Source organism: Danio rerio, chromosome 1 (assembly GCF_049306965.1).
Source record: "Danio rerio strain Tuebingen ecotype United States chromosome 1, GRCz12tu, whole genome shotgun sequence".
NCBI classification, from domain to species: Eukaryota; Metazoa; Chordata; class Actinopteri; order Cypriniformes; family Danionidae; genus Danio; species Danio rerio.
This window is the reverse complement of record NC_133176.1, coordinates 59,342,501-59,363,434: the sequence shown is the minus strand read 5'-3', so window position 1 is coordinate 59,363,434 and position 20,934 is coordinate 59,342,501. Positions and strand designations below refer to the sequence as shown.

Below are 20,934 nucleotides of genomic sequence, written 5' to 3'. Positions count from 1 at the left end.
AGTTTTACAATACATAGAAGAGAGTGAAAAGCCATAACAATATTTCAGATTTTTTAGCATGTCAGGCAGCTAGCAGACTATAGGTAAATTGAATAAAACTGTACAACTTTAATCCACTCAATAGCTTCATTGAAATTTCATTGAAAAAAAAAATCTGTTTTGTTTTGTTATCGACTTATCACGACGACTCATCATTCATGTCAATCAATCACGGTAAAGTCTAAACGGGATACAGCTGGGATACTCACATCACTGAATAATGTTTGTCATAATGTACAACAACAATGAATATTTTACATTACTGTGTTGGAGGGGTTGGAGCATGGATAGACATTAATAACATAATTTAATAAATAAAAAGAAATAGTACTCTATATAATTACTGTTTTTACATCACTGATGGTAGGGTTTATGGTAAAAATACAATATAATGGCTAATTTAATGAATAATACTCGATTTAATTACTGTTTTTTGCATTACTGTGATTTTTTGGGGGGTTTAGGGTTTGGGTAGATGTTAATAAAATACAATTTAATGGCCAATTTAATGAATAATACTTAATATACTGTTTTTACATCCCTGATGGTGGGGTTTATGGTTTGGTAGTGGTAGACGTAAATAAATTACAATTAAATATGGCTAATTTAATTAATATATTTGATTTAATTACGTTTTTTTTACTTTATTGTGAGGGTTTAGGGTTGGGGTAGACATTAATAAAATAGAATTTAATAGCTAATTAAATGAATAATACTCATACTGTTTTTACATCACTGCGATGGTTGGGTTTATGGTTTGGTAGTGGTAGACGTTAATAAAATACAATTAAATATGGCTAATTTACCGAATAATGCTCAGTATAATTACTGTTTTTACATTACTGTGATGGTATTTGGCTTGGGATTGGGGTAGACATTAATAAAACAAAATTAATGGATAATTAATACATTATATAAATAATCCTCGCGAACTTCCGACCGCGGCTGTATCCCTTCTAGCAACAACCGTCAATCACTCCTGCACATCTGTCCGTCGTCCTCCGTCCGACCAATCAGGCGCGCCGCCGGGGGCAGGGCTTGTGATGGGGGGCGGAGTTTGAGTCGATGGCCACGGGAAGCGCAGCTGCATGAACGATCTCGCCGAAACCGCATCCGTGTTTTCTTCATCCGCGATTTTCCCCCTGCGAGCGCCGCGCACGGAAACCCCCCGAGGGGAGGCGAGCGACAGGACTGCGGGGCCGCGGAGGTGCGGCGAACAGCCAGGCCAGGAAAGGACGCCCGAGTCCGGTTTGATGCTGGCGGCCCTTCCGCCCTTTAAACGCGGATGCTGCAGCTGCATTCATAAGGGATCGCTGTTTATCCGAGACCACATCGGACGCGGAAACGTCCCTTTATTTCACATTCATCGCCGATCGGCTTTCGACACCCGCACGAACGGACCGGGAGAGCCGAAGCGCGACAGGCGCGGCAGCATCACTCCCTACCTGCGGCTCTCCAGCGCCTGACAGGCCCAGAGTCATGGGCAACACGCCGGCCGCCAAACGGGGCAACGAAATGGAAAGCGGTGGGTGTTTTTAACGCTTCCCAATGGCTGTGTTCAACCGTAGGCATCATCAGCATCATCGATCACGGTGATCGGCATCATCGGATGCTCGTGCATGTGCGAGGACTCATCTGAAATGATGCTGATGCTGTCATGGCGATCACAGCCTCCAACAACGATGCTTTAATAAGCGCTTCATTTTGGGGTTTTGCGTGTGTGTTTGCGTGTAGCTAACGTGCCATTGGTGTTTATTAGGCAGTAGGGGGTCTGTGTGTGTGTGTTTGGCGGATCAGGATGTGTGGAGGGTTTGAGGAAAGCTGCAAGAACACCGTGATCTAATATTGAGATTCAGGCGACCAAAATGTGTCAGTCTGTCATTGAAAACAACCAGTGTGTGTCCTTTACAACATCTCTGATATTTTCAGGCCTGACTGGATTTTGTGTTGGGATATTTACATTTGTTTAACCCTGGGTTAAGTAGTCTGGGTTTTACACTGTTCACACTGACAGGTTCACCCTGGTTTAGTATTAGTCAGGTTTTCAGATTTCAAGCTTTGAGTAACATCATAACTTGTGTTTTTTATAGGAGTTGCAGTCTGTTTTAATAATGAACTGCAGCGATTAGTGTCAATATGTGGTGTTTGGGGTTTTGTGTGTGTAGCTAATGTATCATTGGTGTTTATTAGGGAGTAGGGGGTCTGTGTGTGTGTGTTTGGTGGATCAGGATGTGTGGAGGGTTTGAGGAAAGCTGCAAGAAACACTGCGATCTATTGAGATTCAGGCGACCAAAATGTGTCAGTCTGTCATTGAAAACAACCAGTGTGTGTCCTTTACAACATCTCTGATGGTGCTGGGTCTTTTATTTACAATTGTTTAACCCTGGGTTAAGTAGTCTGGATTTTACACTGTTCACACTGACAGGTTCACCCTGGTTTAGTATTAGTCAGGTTTTCAGATTTCAAGCTTTGAGTAACATCATAACTTGTGTTTTTTATAGGAGTTGCAGTCTGTTTTTTATAATGAATCCATGTAAATAACTGCAGCGATTAGTGTCAATATGTGGTGTTTGGGGTTTTGTGTGTGGTTGATAACATATTATTGGTGTTTATTAGGCAGTAGGGGGTCTGTGTGTGTGTTTTTGGTGGATCAGGATGTGTGGAGGCTTTGAGGAAAGCTGCAAGAAACACTGCGATCTAATATTGAGATTCAGGCGACCAAAATGTGTCAGTCTGTCATTGAAAACAACCAGTGTGTGTCCTTTACAACATCTCTGATATTTTCAGGCCTGACTGGATTTTGTATGTTGGGATATTTACATTTGTTTAACCCTGGGTTAAGTAGTCTGGGTTTTACACTGTTCACACTGACAGGTTCACCCTGGGTTAGTATTAGTCAGGTTTTCAGATTTCAAGCTTTGAGTAACATCATAACTTGTGTTTTTTATAGGAGTTGCAGTCTGTTTTAATAATGAACTGCAGCGATTAGTGTCAATATGTGGTGTTTGGGGTTTTGTGTGTGTAGCTAATGTATCATTGGTGTTTATTAGGGAGTAGGGGGTCTGTGTGTGTGTGTTTGGTGGATCAGGATGTGTGGAGGGTTTGAGGAAAGCTGCAAGAAACACTGCGATCTATTGAGATTCAGGCGACCAAAATGTGTCAGTCTGTCATTGAAAACAACCAGTGTGTGTCCTTTACAACATCTCTGATGGTGCTGGGTCTTTTATTTACAATTGTTTAACCCTGGGTTAAGTAGTCTGGATTTTACACTGTTCACACTGACAGGTTCACCCTGGTTTAGTATTAGTCAGGTTTTCAGATTTCAAGCTTTGAGTAACATCATAACTTGTGTTTTTTATAGGAGTTGCAGTCTGTTTTTTATAATGAATCCATGTAAATAACTGCAGCAATTAGTGTCAATATGTGGTGTTTGGGGTTTTGTGTGTGGTTGATAACATATTATTGGTGTTTATTAGGCAGTAGGGGGTCTGTGTGTGTGTTTTTGGTGGATCAGGATGTGTGGAGGCTTTGAGGAAAGCTGCAAGAAACACTGCGATCTAATATTGAGATTCAGGCGACCAAAATGTGTCAGTCTGTCATTGAAAACAACCAGTGTGTGTCCTTTACAACATCTCTGATATTTTCAGGCCTGACTGGATTTTGTGTGTTGGGATATTTACATTTGTTTAACCCTGGGTTAAGTAGTCTGGGTTTTACACTGTTCACACTGACAGGTTCACCCTGGTTTAGTATTAGTCAGGTTTTCAGATTTCAAGCTTTGAGTAACATCATAACTTTGGTTTTTTTTGGAGTTGCAGTCTGTTTTTTTATAATGAACTGCAGCGATTAGTGTCACTATGTGGTGTTTGGGGTTTTGTGTGTGTATCATTGATGTTTATTAGGTGGTAGGGGTTCTGTGTGTGTGTGTTTGGTAATGTTGGGTGTGTGGAGGGTTTGAGGAAAGCTGCAAGAACACCGTGATCTAATATTGAGATTCAGGCGACCAAAATATGTCAGTCTGTCATTGAAAACAACCAGTGTGTGTCCTTTACAACATCTCTGATATTTTCAGGCCTGACTGGATTTTGTGTTGGGATATTTGCATTTGTTTAACCCTGGGTTAAGTAGTCTGGGTTTTACACTGTTCACACTGACAGGTTAACCCTGGTTTATTATTAGTCAGGTTTTCAGATTTTAAGCTTTGAGTAACATCATAACTTGTGTTTTTTTAGGAGTTTTAGTTTGTTTTTAATAATACACATTAATATCTGCAGTTATAAGTATAAGCACTGTGGTGTTTGGGGTTTTTGTGTGTGTGTTTGTGTAGTTAACATATCATTGATGTTTATTAGGCAGTAGGGGGTCTTTGTGTGTGTGTGTTTGGTAATTCTGGATGTGTGGAGGGTTTGAGGAAAGCTGCAGGAACACTCTGATCTAATATTGAGATTCAGGCGATCAAAATCCATCCAGTGAAAACAACCAGTGTGTGTCCTTTACAACCTCTCTGATAGTTTCAGGCCTGACTGGATTTTGTGTGTTGGGTTTTGTGTTTACATTTGTTTAACGCTGGGTTAAGTAGTCTGGGTTTTACACTGTTCACACTGACAGGTTCACCCTGGTTTAGTATTAGTCTATCAGATTTTGAGATTTCAAGCTTTGGGTAACATCATAACTTTAGTTTTTTTAGGAGTTGCAGTTTGTTTTTACATTTGTTTTTATTTATTTTTTATTTTTTGCATGTGTGTTTTTGTGTAATTAACATATAATTGGTGTTTATTAGGTAGTAGGGGGTCTGTGTGTGTGTGTGTTTGGCAGTGGCGCCCCCAGAAAATTTTCTTAGGGGTGGCCAGAAGAGGCCGCACCAAATCTTGGGGTGGCACACAAAAAAAATAATGAATTCAGTGTAATGATATATTTTTGTTTCTGGTAAATGAAATAATGTAGTTTTTATTAATTTAATTAATTCGACTTGAAATATTGCAATTTATTCTTTGAAATAATTCAGCAAGTACATGTGCAAACCAAATAAAAATCTATGTTAATTTTAAAAACACTTTTCATATACTGTATACATAACTTCTTTTTTTACGTGCCTTTATTGTACATCATACGAGATATGCCATGTCTAAAATTAATGAAGATTGAGTTTATTATTCCCAGAGATGGGTTGCAGCTGGAAGGGCATCCACTGTGTCAAAATGTGCTAGATAAGTTGGCGGTTCATTCTGCTGTGGTGACCCTGGATTAATAAAGGGACTAAGCCGAAAAGAAAATGAATGAAAGAATAATGAGTTTATTAATAACCCAAACAAATGAACAAACTGAACAAAAGGGATTACTATACACACTCACTATACCTAATAATATTATTTATCCAAATTGCTTTTTGAACCATTTTATTATGCAGCTTATTCTATTGATATACTGTAGCTTAAGGTAAATATTAAATAGCCATTGCTGTCTATTGAAGGTGTGTGCGTGCTGTCAAGGACGATCGGGGAGGGTAGTAGTGGTGGTTCTAGTTTAAATGACACCCTGGGCGATGCTTAGTGAAAGTGAAAGTAACATCATCATCATCATCATCATCATCATCATATTATTATATAAACTTTAAACGACTTTCAAAACTCGCTGCGTGCCGACACCTCTGCACAAAAGGCTGTTACTCCGGTTTCACGGCGCATGAGCGGTGCCTATTATGTCGGCGTGCATGCAAACAACCAACCGGGATTCACACAAGAGTGCGTGAGGCGCGCGGGAATGGTTTTCCGCGCGCATGCGTCAGTTTGCTTTCACCAGCATTGAACCAGAGGGGGAGAGCTACGTCAGTAACACCAACAATAATTTAGTGACTGCATTTTATTTATTTATTTATCTAAATATTGGGAATTTATGAGTTCATTTAAATCAATAATGTCAACCGCAAAATTATATTGGGGTGGCCACAGGGGTGGCCAGAGTTTACCGAGGGGTGGCCGTGGCCACCCCTGGCCACCCCTTGGAGGCGCCCCTGGTGTTTGGTAATGTTGGATGTGTGGAGGGTTTAAGGAAAGATTCAAGAACACTGTGATCTAATATTGAGATTCAGGCGACCAAAATGTGTCAGTCTGTCATTGAAAACAATCAGTGTGTGTCCTTTACAACATCTCTGATGGTTTCAGGCCTGACTGGATTTTGTATTGAGTTTTATATTAATAATTGTTTAATTTCGGGTTACGTAGTCTAGATTTTACTGTGCACACTGATGGGTTAACCCTGGTTTAATATTAGTTTGAGATTTCAAGCTTTGAGCAACATACCTTGTGTTATAATAGGAGTTGCTGTGCAGTCAGTGTGTGTCAGTCTGTCATTGAAAACAACCAGTGTGTGTCCTTTACAACATCTGTGATATTTTCAGGCCTGACTGGATTTTGTGTGTTGGGATATTTACATTTGTTTAACCCTGGGTTAAGTAGTCTGGGTTTTACACTGTTCACACTGACAGGTTCACCCTGGTTTATTATTAGTCTACCAGGTTTTTAGATTTCAAGCTTTGAGTAACATCATAACTTGTGGTATTTTAGGAGTTGCAGTCTGTTTTTAATAATACACGTAAATACCTGCAGCTATAAGTATCACTATGTGGTAGGGGTGTAACGATTTATCGTTGTACGATTTATTGCGATGCTAAAATGTCTCAATATGCATCGTGGCGTTATGACGATTTGATTACGATATGACGTCCGTTTTCTCTTATTAGTTGAGCTGTTTGCACGTGAGCTACGTTCCACCTGCTGTCGCACGTGAGTTCAGATTGCAGCAGCAGTAATGTTAGCAGACCAAGATGAGTGGAGCTGAAATAGAGGATGGCCCATCCTCTCTAAATCAGACGTCTGGAAACATTTCGGTTGTCCAGTCATTGCTTTAGACTCGTCCGCTTTTTGACACGCATACTGGGTCAAACATTCTGAGTTTTAAAGTCTTCACAGTGATTTACATACTTTGCACAGCGACAGGGATACCGCCTAATGGTGTTGAAAGAGTCACATACTGTATTTATAAGGTACAATTCACCCTAAAATATCATTCTGTCTTCATATAATGATGTATTTGTGGCCGCAAAATCACACATGACGTGAGCTGACCGTGAGCTGTTACTACAGAGGGCGGACTTTGATAGACGCGCGTGTATGGCAAGCCGTTTTAGCATTTAAACCTTTGTTCTGACTATCCATAAATATATTTAGAGATATCTCTAATTATATTTTGACTAGTCATAATTATAATTCGACTAGTCAGAATGACAATTAGAGATATCTGCAATTACAATTGTACTAGTACGAAATCAGATTGGAGATATCTGCAAATATATTATGACTAGTCATATTCCTCCATTGACTTCCATTGAAAAATATTTGCAGAAATCTCTAAATGAGTTTTGACTCGTCACAATTGTAATTAGAGATATCTCTAAATGAATTTAATTAAATATGAATTAAAAACCTGGAAATGTGGATTTTTTTTTGCACACACAAAAAACGCAAGTGACCAAGCAAAGCCTTAAGCTCTTACTGTTAAATTCAATTGAATAGAAAGCTTATTGTTTTTGCACCTTTACTTAAATTGTTCCTTAATTTTGTCTCTGTCATTTCAATAATATTTTTAAAGAAGTTTTTAAATTGTTTTATTTTCCAGAGACAGGCCTGTTTAATTTATTTTCTTAAAGAAGGTTCAGTTTAACAAGTTGAAACAAAAGAAATACATAAAAAATAGTTTACTTGGTAAAATTTGCATTTCAGTTTATTTTTCAATTTTTATTCCAAATATCGTGATACATATCGAATCGTGAACATTATATCGTGATACACATCGTATCGTGAGCTGAGTGTATCGTTGCACCCCTACTATGTGGTGTTGGGGGTTTTGTGTGTTGTGTTTTTGTGTTATATCCTCTAGTTCAGTGGTTCTCAAACTTTTTTCATCAAGTACCACCTCTGAAAAGAGTTGTCTCTCCAAGTACCACCAGTATTGAAATACAGTAGTAAAAAAAATACTAATACTACTAATACTTTCCTTCTTAGACTTTACAGACCTGAAACTTGCCTATAGCACTTATTCATTGTTGCTCTTAGTTGTGTAAATTGCTTCCTTGTCCTCATTTGTAAGTCGCTTTGGATAAAAGCGTCTGCTAAATGTAAAATGTAAATGTAAATGTGTGGTCGGCCTGATGAAGCAGCTGCAGCACTGCACAGTTCAAAAACCAGGCAGATTAATTCCTATTATTAAAAATATTCATTATTGTCAGCCACTTTAAACATTAACAATAGTTTAACATTAACACTGTACTTAAATGTTAAAAAACAAACAAATAAATAAACACAAAAGACCAACGTTTAAATTAAAATGTGCTTTTAAAGTTAAAAATGAAAGGTTGCTGTTCTTAAAAAGTAAAAATAAAAACTTCTGTACTTAAATGTAAAGTATTAACATCGAGTAGCCAATTCATCAACACCTGCAAATGATGCCTGGACCTTAGAAATAGGCTATATGTTATCATATTTATATATAAATGTCCACATACCACTAGAAGGAAGCCCGCGTACCACTAGTGGTACATGTACTACAGTTTGAGAACCACTGCTCTAGTTAACACACTGTATCATTGACGGTTATAGTGCGTGGAAAGCTTTTATACAATCGTTTAGCAGTGAACCTACAATAGTTTAACCCTGGGTTAAGTCGTCTATATTTTTCACTGTTCATCCTGACAGTTTAACCCTGGTTTAATATTCTGGTTTTGAGATTTAAGCAGTGGGATACATCATAACGTTCAAGCACAGAAATGGCAGCATCTATTAGTGTGACTCTGTGTTAAGAGTCTATCAGTCACCTCTCGGAGAACAAACACAATATTTGACGCCACAGTCTTGCATGTTTTGGTTTAATAATGGCGTGATTGCTTTATGGCCCACGGCTGTGACGTAAACCACGCTGGCTTATCTTCATGTTAATAAATTTAGAGTCAGTGCGTTTCGATGTGTGCACCGCACAGTCTTCCTGTTTCAGTATGAAAGTGTCAAAACAGGAACAAAAACCACTCGCTGTCTTCAACCATTTCCTTCAGCGCAGCTTCAAACTTACTTTGACTGTAGAGAAATATATTTACTCAGACAAGAGTCTTTTTAAGTCTGATTTTAAACGGTAAAGCTAAAAACGGCAGCACTAAATCAGCGCTAACCTTTTAAACACACAAGTGTGAATCACTATTTAACCCAGCGGCCCTGTTTCTTCTGAAAAACAACCCAGAGTTGGTTTGAATGACGAGATGATTGTGCATGTTTTTGTTCAATAACGCTATAATCAAATTGTTATTGTTTTAAAAGCGTTTCAAGAGAGTTTAGGCAGAAAAATAGACAACATTTGTAACTTTATTAAAGCAGGGTTTAACGCTAGGGATTTTTTTCTACTCGTCTGATCGGGCAAGCGGTTCACATTTTTACTTGCCCTGCCAAAATTTTCACTTGCCCCACCAAAAAAAAAAAAAAAAAAAAAAGGGAAGTTAACAGCTATTTTTTAGCCACATGTTTTAAATAATGTGTCAAAAAAAAGTCTGTGAATCTAGAATTTCAATACTTAAAAAATTGTAAATAAAAGTGTTATGCAAACAATAAGAGCTGGGGTTCGTTCTTCGTACGTGGATTACTCAGTTAGCTGGATTTGGATATTGACGATTTGATCCGAGAGTTGTTGTCATAGCAACAGTTCTGCTAGGTCAAACCTGATCGGGAGCAGGTTCAATTCATATAAACAGGATTAGATCGGCTCAATTCAAGCAAAGATATACAGAAAGTGTTCTGAATTCTGATATTTTCTTACAGTAGTAGTTATATACACTTGGGAAAAGAGTAAATATTTTTTAAACTATATATATATATATATATATATAAAGTTATAGTTATTAATAAAATAAATAAAGTTATACATATTAATAAAACGTATGCAATCTGCACTCTCGAAATGAAAGTACAAAGACTGCCACCTGGTGGTGCACAGAGAAAGCTTATTGATATGAACTTTTTAGATCACTTTAGTACAAATTGTGTATAATAGAAATGCACAATATGTGACTTTTTTAAAGCAGTAATACATTTATGCAGTCATGAACATGTTTTGATAGTTAATATGCCGGTGATTTGATGCTTCACAATAGTTGCAGACGCCTTTACCAATATCAAAATGCTTTTGTAAACATCCAGTTATTCTTTACACCGATTAAAAAAACGGCTACTATAATAAAGAAAATATTTTCTAAATGTAGAACTAAATACATTGTTTTGCATTGAAATACATGATGAATACTCTTGACACATGAAAGTGTAAAGCCTGCAGCTCACAACAAATGTGGAAGGTTATTGCGTGTCATATTTAACAAACCGTTTACTGCTAATTTGATGTAATTTTGCTCACATGGATAATTGAATATTAATCAGATGATGTCATTACGCTGCTGTGCCGTCAGCCAATCGCTGCATTGCTGATCATGATTTCGAGGATCGATAGATCTGTCCTTCACAACACACGCAGCGATCTCAGATCAGTTTATTCAGACATTATAATCTGATTCGCGAACTTGTTTGAAGAACCAAATTAGCGAGAGATCAGTTATCGAGATTAAAAGATCCAGGATCTGCCAAATCATCTTAGATCATTTAAGCGAGGTACGAAGAACGGACCCCAGTTTGGAAAATGTGCAGGTGTGAAATTATTTAACAAAAGATGGCTGACTTGTCAAACAGACGGCAAACTTTGCAAAACATTACTTAATTTTTATTTTGTCTTGTTGTTTCCACGTAAGTGTCTGCTTCCAAGACATTAGAAACAGACATTTTCCTTTTAGCCTTATAATTCGATGCTGCCGCCATGTTGCCGTTTCGTCGCCGTACTGGTTGCTACCAGGTTACGGAAAAAAATAGCATGCTCAATTAGATGAGAGGAACTGGAAAACAATATGGTGTTTACGACATCACAAAGAAGGTAAAGGTAAAGACTTAAAATCACAAACTTAAAATACACGCAAATAGTCACAGATAAATGAAATGCTAGTGACAAGGCAGCAGTGTCCCGATCGGGTCAGTAATGATCCTGTCTACTGTCCCAAGCGTCTCACACGCTAGCCCTGGGCCACCGGGCAGTTCTTATTGTTGAGCCCTGTAAAGATTAATTAGATTGAATTATTCATGTAATAAATAGTATAGTTTTATCTTACGTTACATTTTATCATTCAGTTTCTGTACCCGAATACTTCTTGACTTTGGGGAAACCATAAAGTAAAAACAAAAAAGAAAACATCGGGTGTTTTCCTTTCCACAAGTGCAGTCACATTGGGTGTTGTTCAGGGGTGCGTTTCCAAAAACCATCGTTAGCCAACTAAATTCGCAAGTTCCATCGTTACAAACATAGTTCATTGATTTGATGTTTCCCAAACTTCTATGCTTGCAACTATACCTCTGGAGCTGTAGTACAGATACTATCTGTATTTTGTAATGTCTGGAGCCAGCACCTAAGCTTTTCACTCATCACAGCACACATGCTGCTGATGATGTGACAATAAAAGTGATTTGATTTGATTTAGTTAGAAACAGTTCCTGGCTGTGTTCTATTCCCACTTATCCCCCATGCCCTATTCATTTAGAACCTTCTAAAATTCAAACTTGGAATGATTAAAAATAAAGGAGCATTAAAGTCATCACTCATATGTGTAATTTGCTTTCAAAGTAATTTTACAGTTCAGTTTTAGTAATTTTCATGTTTAGAGTTACGTTCCCTTTGTAGTGCACTTTGAAAACATTGATGTCATTTTGAACACAGCCAAACGAAATCTCCACACTAGTGTATTTGTTTACGGTCATTGCTCCAAAATTTGAAAACAAAAAACATAGCATACAGTAATGCTTTTATTTTATAGTAGGTTATTTATTAAGAAACGTAGCCTGCTGTATATGACATGGGTCTGCTGGTTAGAACATTTCTGCTGTGGATTACATGTGTCAAATTGTAAAAGTAGACTTAAAAAAATTAAATAAACAATATAAAATTTATTCATATTAATAATAATAATCATCATCATCATCATAATTATTATTATTAAAGTAGGATTTAAAAAAAATTTCCTAATAAATTATAAATTTTTATTATAATTTCTTAAAAAATCACCTCATTATTTATTTATTTATTTATTTATTTATATTTATAAGTGATTTTATGTTTTAGAATCGAATTTGTAATGTTCTCAATAATATTTGTAAAGGAAATACAGGCTCTATATGTGCCATTTACATATACTTCAATTAATATGAAAAACATGAGTGCAAGTTTTTACCAAAACTAATATTGGATATTTTTTATGCGTGTAAAACAATATAATTTGCACAAAGAAATTATGGGCTCTAAAAAAGTTGTTACCACCCCATTTAGAGCATCATTATGGACGTTTTGTGTTGTGCGACAGAGAAACTATAGGTTTTGGGAAACACTCGTCACTACATCTCTCTTTTCCCAAACGATGCATCGTGCTATGATAGTTCAACCGTGTGTTACATTATTTGTTTGGGAAACGCACCCCAGGTTGTTTGTTTTGCAGCTTTTTTCTTTATTCATGCTTGCTTTATATATTTTATCAAAGTCTTTTTGGGAATCTGTGAAATGTTTGCTTAAGTAAAAACTCTTAGGGCTCTATTTTAACAATCTAGGCACAAAGTCTGAAGCACAGGGTGCAAAAGACATAATTAATTTTGTTTGTTAAGTGCAAAGATTTTTTTCAAAACTGTTTCTAAATTCAGTTCTAATCTCCAGCAAACTAATAAAGGAACAATAATAGCGAAGTGTGGTCAAAATACTGAGTAGGTCCAAAACCTGACAGGTGGACAAATCTAAGCTTGTTTTTAATAAAACAAATATAAATATGGATATAATAAATAATTCTGCTAATAATAATAACTTTACAAAAGCAAATTGTCATCATTAAACTGAAAAAGCCCCTTTTACTTGCTCAATAAGTATAAACTCAGTCAGATGGCAGGAAGCTTGTAGTTGATTGAACAACGTGTTTTTCTGTAATCACACTGATCATGCTGAAGCTGTATAGTGTAATAGAGTCACGTTTCTGTCTCTTTCCACAGTCAAAGAGTTTCTGGCCTTCGCCAAAGAAGATTTCCTCAGGAAATGGGAGAATCCTGCACAGGTAAGAGGACAGACCACCAAAATATACAGCACATTTGACGACAGGAGGATTTAAGAACTAATTTTCTCATTTTATTGAAAGTGTCATCTTTTAAATGCAGTTATTACTCGTCCCTCTGTGTGCCTATATGTGGTTCTGATTGGTTAATCATGACATTCAAAGATAATTGTTCTTCCCAGTTAATAACTGTAAAACTAATTTGCTTATCCAGGTACTGCAAATCATCTTGACTATTTTTCAGTGGGAGCGAACAGCTGGATGTACATTATGCCTTATTTATCATATAATCTGATATGTTTTGGTTGATCAGCCTAATGAGATATTATTAATGTGGCAAACGTCATATTAAAAATGCCAAGTCTACAAATTTTCATACACTGTAAAAAAAAAACTAATTTTACAGAAAATATCTCTAAATTTTTACTGTATTTTTTTGTCATTTCACATTATATTCAAAACTTAGTAAAATGACAAACAGTCTCTCTAAATTAACTGTTTGACTTTCATGTTCGGTACTTTATCATTAAAGACAAATTACTGACATTTTAATTTTTTATACAGGGAAATTACAGTATTATTTATACAGTATTTTTTTCTGTTATTTTAAATTAAATTCAAAAGTCTGTAAAAATTACAAACAATATCTGTAAATTAACAGCTTGACTGTTATTTTATGTACCCTATAATTAATGAAGAATTACAGCAATTTGTCTGTTTTACACATTAAAATTGCCGTATTATTTACACACTGTTTTTTCCTGTTTTTTTAAAGTACCTTCAAAATTACGTAAAATTTAAGTAATAAATTGTAATTATTTGCTCTGTAAAAAAAAAAGATCGTAAAAAAAAAAAGGTCTAATGACGGCATTTGATTGATCTAGGAAAAGTCTGTAAAATAACAGTGTTTTTCTGTAAATGTTTTAATGAAAATATCTGTAGATTTATTATTTTTTGCACTTTATTTCAACAAAGAAATTTGACCATATATTTATGGTTTTTATTTGGCAGCCATTGCTGCCAGTCATTAGACCTTTTTTTTACGTTTTTTTTTACAGTGTATGTAAAAACTGCTCTGAGGTAAGGTAGAAACAAGAAACTATGACACTGTCTCACAGTAATCATCGTCCCAAATTTTAAAAGGTTGAATCGGATGAGGTTTGCCTTAACAAGTTGCTATTATATTTTCACATGTTTGTCTGTGCACATACTTGGCCAGCTGTTCATGTTTGTTGTGTCCAGGGCTGTGTCTGAAACCGCCTACTACTCAGTAGGTGCTACATTTATATTTAAACGTACTACTCGGCTGTTCTATACAGTATGAATGTGACAAGTATGAATGGAATTCGGACGTACTACATCCACCATTTTGTCATGGTCACGTGACCTACCTGCGTCAGTTCCGTCGCTTTAGTCCCATTCATGAATTCGCTCGGGGGGCATTATGGGATAGCGCAGCATGCATGGGATGCACACTCCAGAATCTCGCCGGAAGTAGTAAGTCATCCGGGTAATTCTCGCATACTGATTTTCGAATTCTATGAATTCAGACATACTACTCGGCTTGCATACTGATTTTAGCGTACTATATAGTATGGAAGTATGCGGTTTCGAATGCAGCCCATGCTTTTTTGCTCAGGTGATTGTTGATGTTTTAACGTCTGTGATGCAGATGTGGCGTTTATGTGCAAGGGTGCCCTCTAGTGTCCAGGATCAATGAAACTGATAATACATTACGTTTGATTTGTAAAAAATAAAATAATAGGAAAAACTATGACTTTCTGTATAGATACAGGACTTTTTTTCATATCTCAATTAATATATATGATTTAGCATCACTGATATGGTTATTGAAATAAATACAAAACATATTGTGATATACTGTATATTTTTAAGTTCAAATCCCCCATTGCTAGCAGACCATGACTAGCGGCGAACCATGAAATTTTAAAATCTTGAATCTGCTCAGAATCTTCTTAACAAGTTGTCATATTTTCAAATCATTGTCTAATCGTAAACTACATCAACAAGATTAAAGTAACACATCTGTATAATTCCCGCCTCCACTCCACATACAAACACTCTTGACATCAGTAAATCGTTTCGCAGACGGAATAGACCAATTGAAACAGACTTAGCCGGCTGTTCATGTTTGATCAGTATAAGCGCTTGTAAGCGTTATTGCTCAGGTGATGTTTTAACTTCTGTGATGCAGATGTGGAATTTATGAGCAAGGGTGCCCTCTAGTGTCCAGGATGAATGAAATTAATATTACAGGTCACACTTTACAATAAGGTTCATTAGTTAATGTTAATTAATGCATTTACTAACATGAACAAACAATGAACAATACATACACTACTGTCATTGTTCTTGTTAGTTAGCGTTAGTTAATGAAAATACAGTAGTTCATTGTTAGTTCATGTTAACTCATGGTGCATTAACTAATGTTAACAAGCATGGACTTGAATGTTAATAATGCATTAGTAAACGTTCAATTATGATTAATAAATGCTGTACATGTGTTGTTCATGATTAGTTCATGTTAGTAAATGCATTAACTAATGAACCTTATTGTAAAGTGTTACCATATTATGTGTACCAATTAAAACAGACTTGACCAGCTGGTTTATGGAAGGGAGGGGCTTTTAGACCTTAAGCCCTGAATTGAAAAGAGCCACATCAAAATTATTAAATGCAAATTGTGGGAAAATTACCTTGTTTTATGATCTTAGATACATTTAAACAAACAAAACTCTGACACAATATTATTAGAAAAAAAAACGCACTTGAATAATGTGAGAATGCAATATTTTGTGCGTCACACAGAACACCGCCTGCCTGGAGGACTTCGACCGGTTGAAAACTCTGGGCACTGGTTCATTCGGCCGCGTGATGCTGGTCAGACACCGAGAGACAGGACAGCACTACGCCATGAAGATCCTCAACAAACAGAAGGTGGGCGGAGCTAAACATCAGATTTTACTACACTCAGTGATGCTTTGCAGGACATTTGGGAGTGATTTCCATCACTGGGAGCGTTTCTGTGAGCAGATGTGGTTTTATATGACAGGGTGAGGAAGAAATATTAATCTTTTATAGCATTTTATAAAGTGATAAAGGCTAGTTAGCTTTGCTTTATAAATATACTTTATACTGGTTGGTATTGCATTATTAAAATGCACAGAAGGGTTTGAAGAACACGAATAAATCAATTGTTTATTATCTGTATAAGCGTTTTTATCTTTATTTTTTGCTCAGGTGATTGGGGATTGCTCAGGTTGATGCTGTAACTTCTGTGATGCAGACATGAAATATATGGGCAAGGGCATCCTCTAGTGTCCAGGATGAATGAAACTAATATTACATTACGCGTGTGCGCTCAACACTACTTGTGTTTCGTAAATATAAAATAAAAAATAGGAAAAATATTACTTTTCTGACTAGATATTGGAGTGTTTTTAGTCTCTTAGTGGATATATCATCATTGATACGGTTATTGCAATAAATACAACGCAGGCTCATTCTGGAAACGTAGCCGTGGATGTTTCTGGGGACCGCAAAATACATCCCGGGAGGTACATATGCAGTTTTGTTTTAGCGAATTCGCGAGAGGCCGCTGTGCGCACTTTTTCGCATCTCAAACGCCTCTTGCGGTCGCTGTTTGCGCCCGCGCTGTTCTCGCTGTCGAGCGACCCAGCCACCCTCCTCCTCCTTTCCTTAACCCAAGCAATGATTTACAAAAGCCGTCCAGAAAAAAGAAAAGCCCTCGTCTGATTTTGACCGTGTTTTCGGATTTCACCGTATTCTCGCCTCGTTATGCACTCGTTCGCTTTATTTTTTGGATTCTGTTTTTTTGTCTTACCTGATTTCTGGAACCGATCTTCCCCGGACTAGAACCCGGTCAACGTTGCCGTCAGCTCCCCTCCGGGCCTCCGCTCCGCCGACATAACACGACGAGCTAACCGGACAAACTGGTTGCGGCGGAACAGCCCTCCACACGGAGGTGAGCTGTCAGCAAGTAATAATCAACACCTATATCAATATATATCCTATCAATGACTATAATACTGCTGTAGATGAGTTCTTGGAGTTATTCTGAACTTAAAACTATATCACAACATTCTCTGGTATTTATTCAACCAAAGCTCAAGAGCGTGAAGAGGAGCGGCGTCACACTGCCTCGTAGTGTTCGCTTGAAAAAAACGAAATGCGGCCATACGTACAGGCCCGTGCAGAGGCTGTCCAAAGGGCATGTGCAGGTAGGGGGTTTGTTGTTGTTGTTGTTGTTGTTGTTGTTGTTGTTGTTGTCGTCGTCGTCATCATCGTTGTTGCGCACGTACCGATGAGCGGTGTTGTCGCGCGCGTACCGATGAGCGGTGTTGTCGCGCGCGTACCGGAGAGCGGTGTTGTCGCGCGCGTACCGGAGAGCGGTGTTGTCGCGCGCGTACCGGAGAGCGGTGTTGTCGCGCGCGTACCGGAGAGCGGTGTTGTCGCGCGCGTACCGATGAGCGGTGTTGTCGCGCGCGTACCGGAGAGCGGTGTTGTCGCGCGCGTACCGGAGAGCGGTGTTGTCGCGCGCGTACCGGAGAGCGGTGTTGTCGCGCGCGTACCGGAGAGCGGTGTTGTCGCGCGCGTACCGATGAGCGGTGTTGTCGCGCGCGTACCGATGAGCGGTGTTGTCGCGCGCGTACCGATGAGCGGTGTTGTCGCGCGCGTACCGATGAGCGGTGTTGTCGCGCGCGTACCGATGAGCGGTGTTGTCGCGCGCGTACCGGAGAGCGGTGTTGTCGCGCGCGTACCGGAGAGCGGTGTTGTCGCGCGCGTACCGGAGAGCGGTGTTGTCGCGCGCGTACCGGAGAGCGGTGTTGTCGCGCGCGTACCGATGAGCGGTGTTGTCGCGCGCGTACCGATGAGGGGTGTTGTCGCGCGCGTACCGGAGAGCGGTGTTGTCGCGCGCGTACCGGAGAGCGGTGTTGTCGCGCGCGTACCGGAGAGCGGTGTTGTTGCGCGCATACTGATCAGCGCTGTTGTTGTTCGCGTACTGTAAAGCGGAGGGGGGGGTGAGGAGCGCATGTACTCGTGAGCGGTGTTGTCGCGCGCCTACTGAAGGGCGGTAGGGGGGAAAGGTGTGTCGCGGGGGCACTTTTGATCATTTTGGAAGGGCACTTTCTATCCAAGACTAAAAAGGGCATGTGCACTGCACAGGTTGAGCCCTATGTGTGCACGTGCCTGCATACGTACCTCCGGCCACGTAAGTCGCGGTCTCCAGAAACGTCCACAGAGCTACGTTTTCAGAATGAGCTTGGGTTGAATAAATACCAGAGAATGTTGTGATATAGTTTTAAGTTCAGATTGCTAGCAGACCATGAGTAACTCATCCACAGCAGTATTAAAGACATTGATATGATATATATTGATATAGGTGTTGATTATTACTGTGTTTGTTCATATCAAAATCAAACACAAAGCCAAATGTACTTCTCACTCCGTTTTCAACATGTTTATGCAGTATTTACACCACATCTTTATTATTTAAAATGATTGATTTCAATTATTTTGAATGGAAATCCCCAGGAAGTGCCATCCATCATTTGAAATCCAGTGGGAAACCCTGTGTATATGAATACGTGACTCTGTTTTTGTGTTCAGGTGGTGAAGCTGAAGCAGATTGAACACACTCTGAATGAGAAGCGGATACTGCAGGCCGTCAGCTTCCCCTTCTTAGTGCGACTGGAGTACTCCTTCAAGGTGAGCTCAGCTCAAGAACACCTACAGTCAGGTGAAGCACAGTGTGTCAGTGATATAAGTGTGTGTGTGTGTGTGTGTCTGTTGCAGGACAACACCAATCTCTACATGGTGATGCAGTACGTTCAGGGAGGAGAGATGTTTTCACACCTGCGCAGAATCGGCAGATTCAGGTGAATATATTTACATTCTGGATGTGCTGAAGTAAAATGAAGATTAATAATCCTCAAGCACTCCATACTTCTGACTTTGAGTTAACTATACTGATTTTATTAGCTTGAAATTATTATTATTGGCGGTTCATTCCGCTGTGGCGACCCCGGATTAATAAAGGGACTAAGCCGAAAAGAAAATGAATGAATGAATGAATGAATGAATGATTATTATTATTATTATTATGGGCAACACGGTGGCTCCGTGGTTAGCACTGTCACAGCAAGAAGGTCTGCATTTCTGTGTGGAGTTTGCATGTTCTCCCCGTGTTGGCGTGGGTTTCCTCTGGGTGAATTGTATAAAATAATTTGGCCGTAGTGTATGAGTGTGAATGTGAGTGTGTATGGGTGTTTCCCAGTACTGGGTTGTGGCTGAAAGGGCCGCTGTGTAAAACATATGCTGGATTAGTTGGCGGTTCATTACTAAGCTGAAGGAAAATGAATGAATGAATTGTTCATTTTAGTAAATCCATTAACTAATAGAATCTTACTGTAAAGTGTTCCCTGCATCTCTACCATGACAGCTACTATAGACCTTTTTCTTGGAACGCAAAATTACCCATTATGCTTTACGTGTATGCGCAAGGAGAATGCGAAGAACTTCCGGTCGGCAGCTGATGCGTGTAAACAGTCACATTTGGACAGCTTTGAAACGATAGTTTTAATCTATTTTATCTGCTTTTATCCTCTTTGAACTAATACTGTTGTCCATCAGCAGCATCTCCTGGACTGATCATTTAAAGAAATGTGATCTAATAGGATGGAAAACAGCTGCTGTGAGGCGTTTTCCCCTCAGTGTCAGACGGCATCTTCTGCAGTTTAAATGAAGCCTTGTCATCGCTAAAGTCAATAGTTTCTCTTTATTTCAAATATTTTACCAGCCCAAACTAATGTAATTCACCTGTGCCACTGACACACTGATTTAATAACTGTGACAAAGTGAAAATATAGGCTAGTGTCATTTCGAAATGACAGAAAAACACAAACCGTGGTAAAAACAACACGAAATAAAACACAAACGGCTCGCGATTAGAATGAACAGCAAATCAGCAGCAGAGGATCAATAACAGATTTTTATTGCTCATTTTTGTAAATTGCACGACTTTCATACCTGTTTCATGCCAGTACTCTGGTTTGCTCTCTCTCTCTGTCTCTCTGTCTCTCTGTCTCTCTCTCTCTCTCTCTCTCTCTCTCTCTCTCTCTCTCTCTCTCTCTCTCTCTCTCTCTCTCTCTCTCTCTGTGTGTGTCTGTGTGTGTGTGTGTGTTAAAGAGCCGTTGAGCTAACAGTTGACAGGCTGGGAACACACACACACACACTGTATTTCTGACGGCAGACACGTGAACTAGGAGAACGTTTTTCTCGTATTTCTGATGCACTTGAACCACATGTGACAGATTATAACGGCTTTAACAGACACATTTCTAAGTTGTGTGTCACAAAAACACTCTGTTATCCATTAAAAACGTTATTGAAACCCATTTTCGGAGCGCAAATTACCAGTTGTACACGCTGTAAACGGAAGTTTTTAGCATTCTACCGGAAGGCGCTGGTCGCTATGGCGCCCTAAATGCAGCAGCCATGAAAAAGGTCTATAGCTAAGTTTCTGCTGTACGTAACTGCATCTGTTCTGTGTTTTTGCTCTTTCTCTCTTGCAGTGAACCTCACGCGCGCTTCTATGCTTCACAAATAGTTTTGACCTTTGAATATCTGCATGCCCT

The 20,934-nt window shown here is 38.7% G+C and overlaps 1 protein-coding gene across 1 annotated transcript in view; it reads left to right on the top strand.

The window, feature by feature from the left end:
- Positions 1-1,094: 1,094 nt before the first annotated feature.
- Positions 1,095-20,934, top strand: part of prkacab (protein kinase, cAMP-dependent, catalytic, alpha, genome duplicate b) — a 29,623-nt gene continuing 9,783 nt past the window's right edge. The window contains exons 1-6 of the mRNA NM_001003470.1: positions 1,095-1,564; positions 13,197-13,258; positions 16,085-16,213; positions 18,908-19,006; positions 19,094-19,176; positions 20,872-20,934. The exon at positions 20,872-20,934 is cut by the window's right edge and continues 64 nt beyond it. Of these exons, the coding sequence (NP_001003470.1) occupies positions 1,519-1,564; positions 13,197-13,258; positions 16,085-16,213; positions 18,908-19,006; positions 19,094-19,176; positions 20,872-20,934 (482 nt within the window). The 5' untranslated portion in view covers positions 1,095-1,518. The remainder of the gene's footprint in view (positions 1,565-13,196; positions 13,259-16,084; positions 16,214-18,907; positions 19,007-19,093; positions 19,177-20,871) is intronic.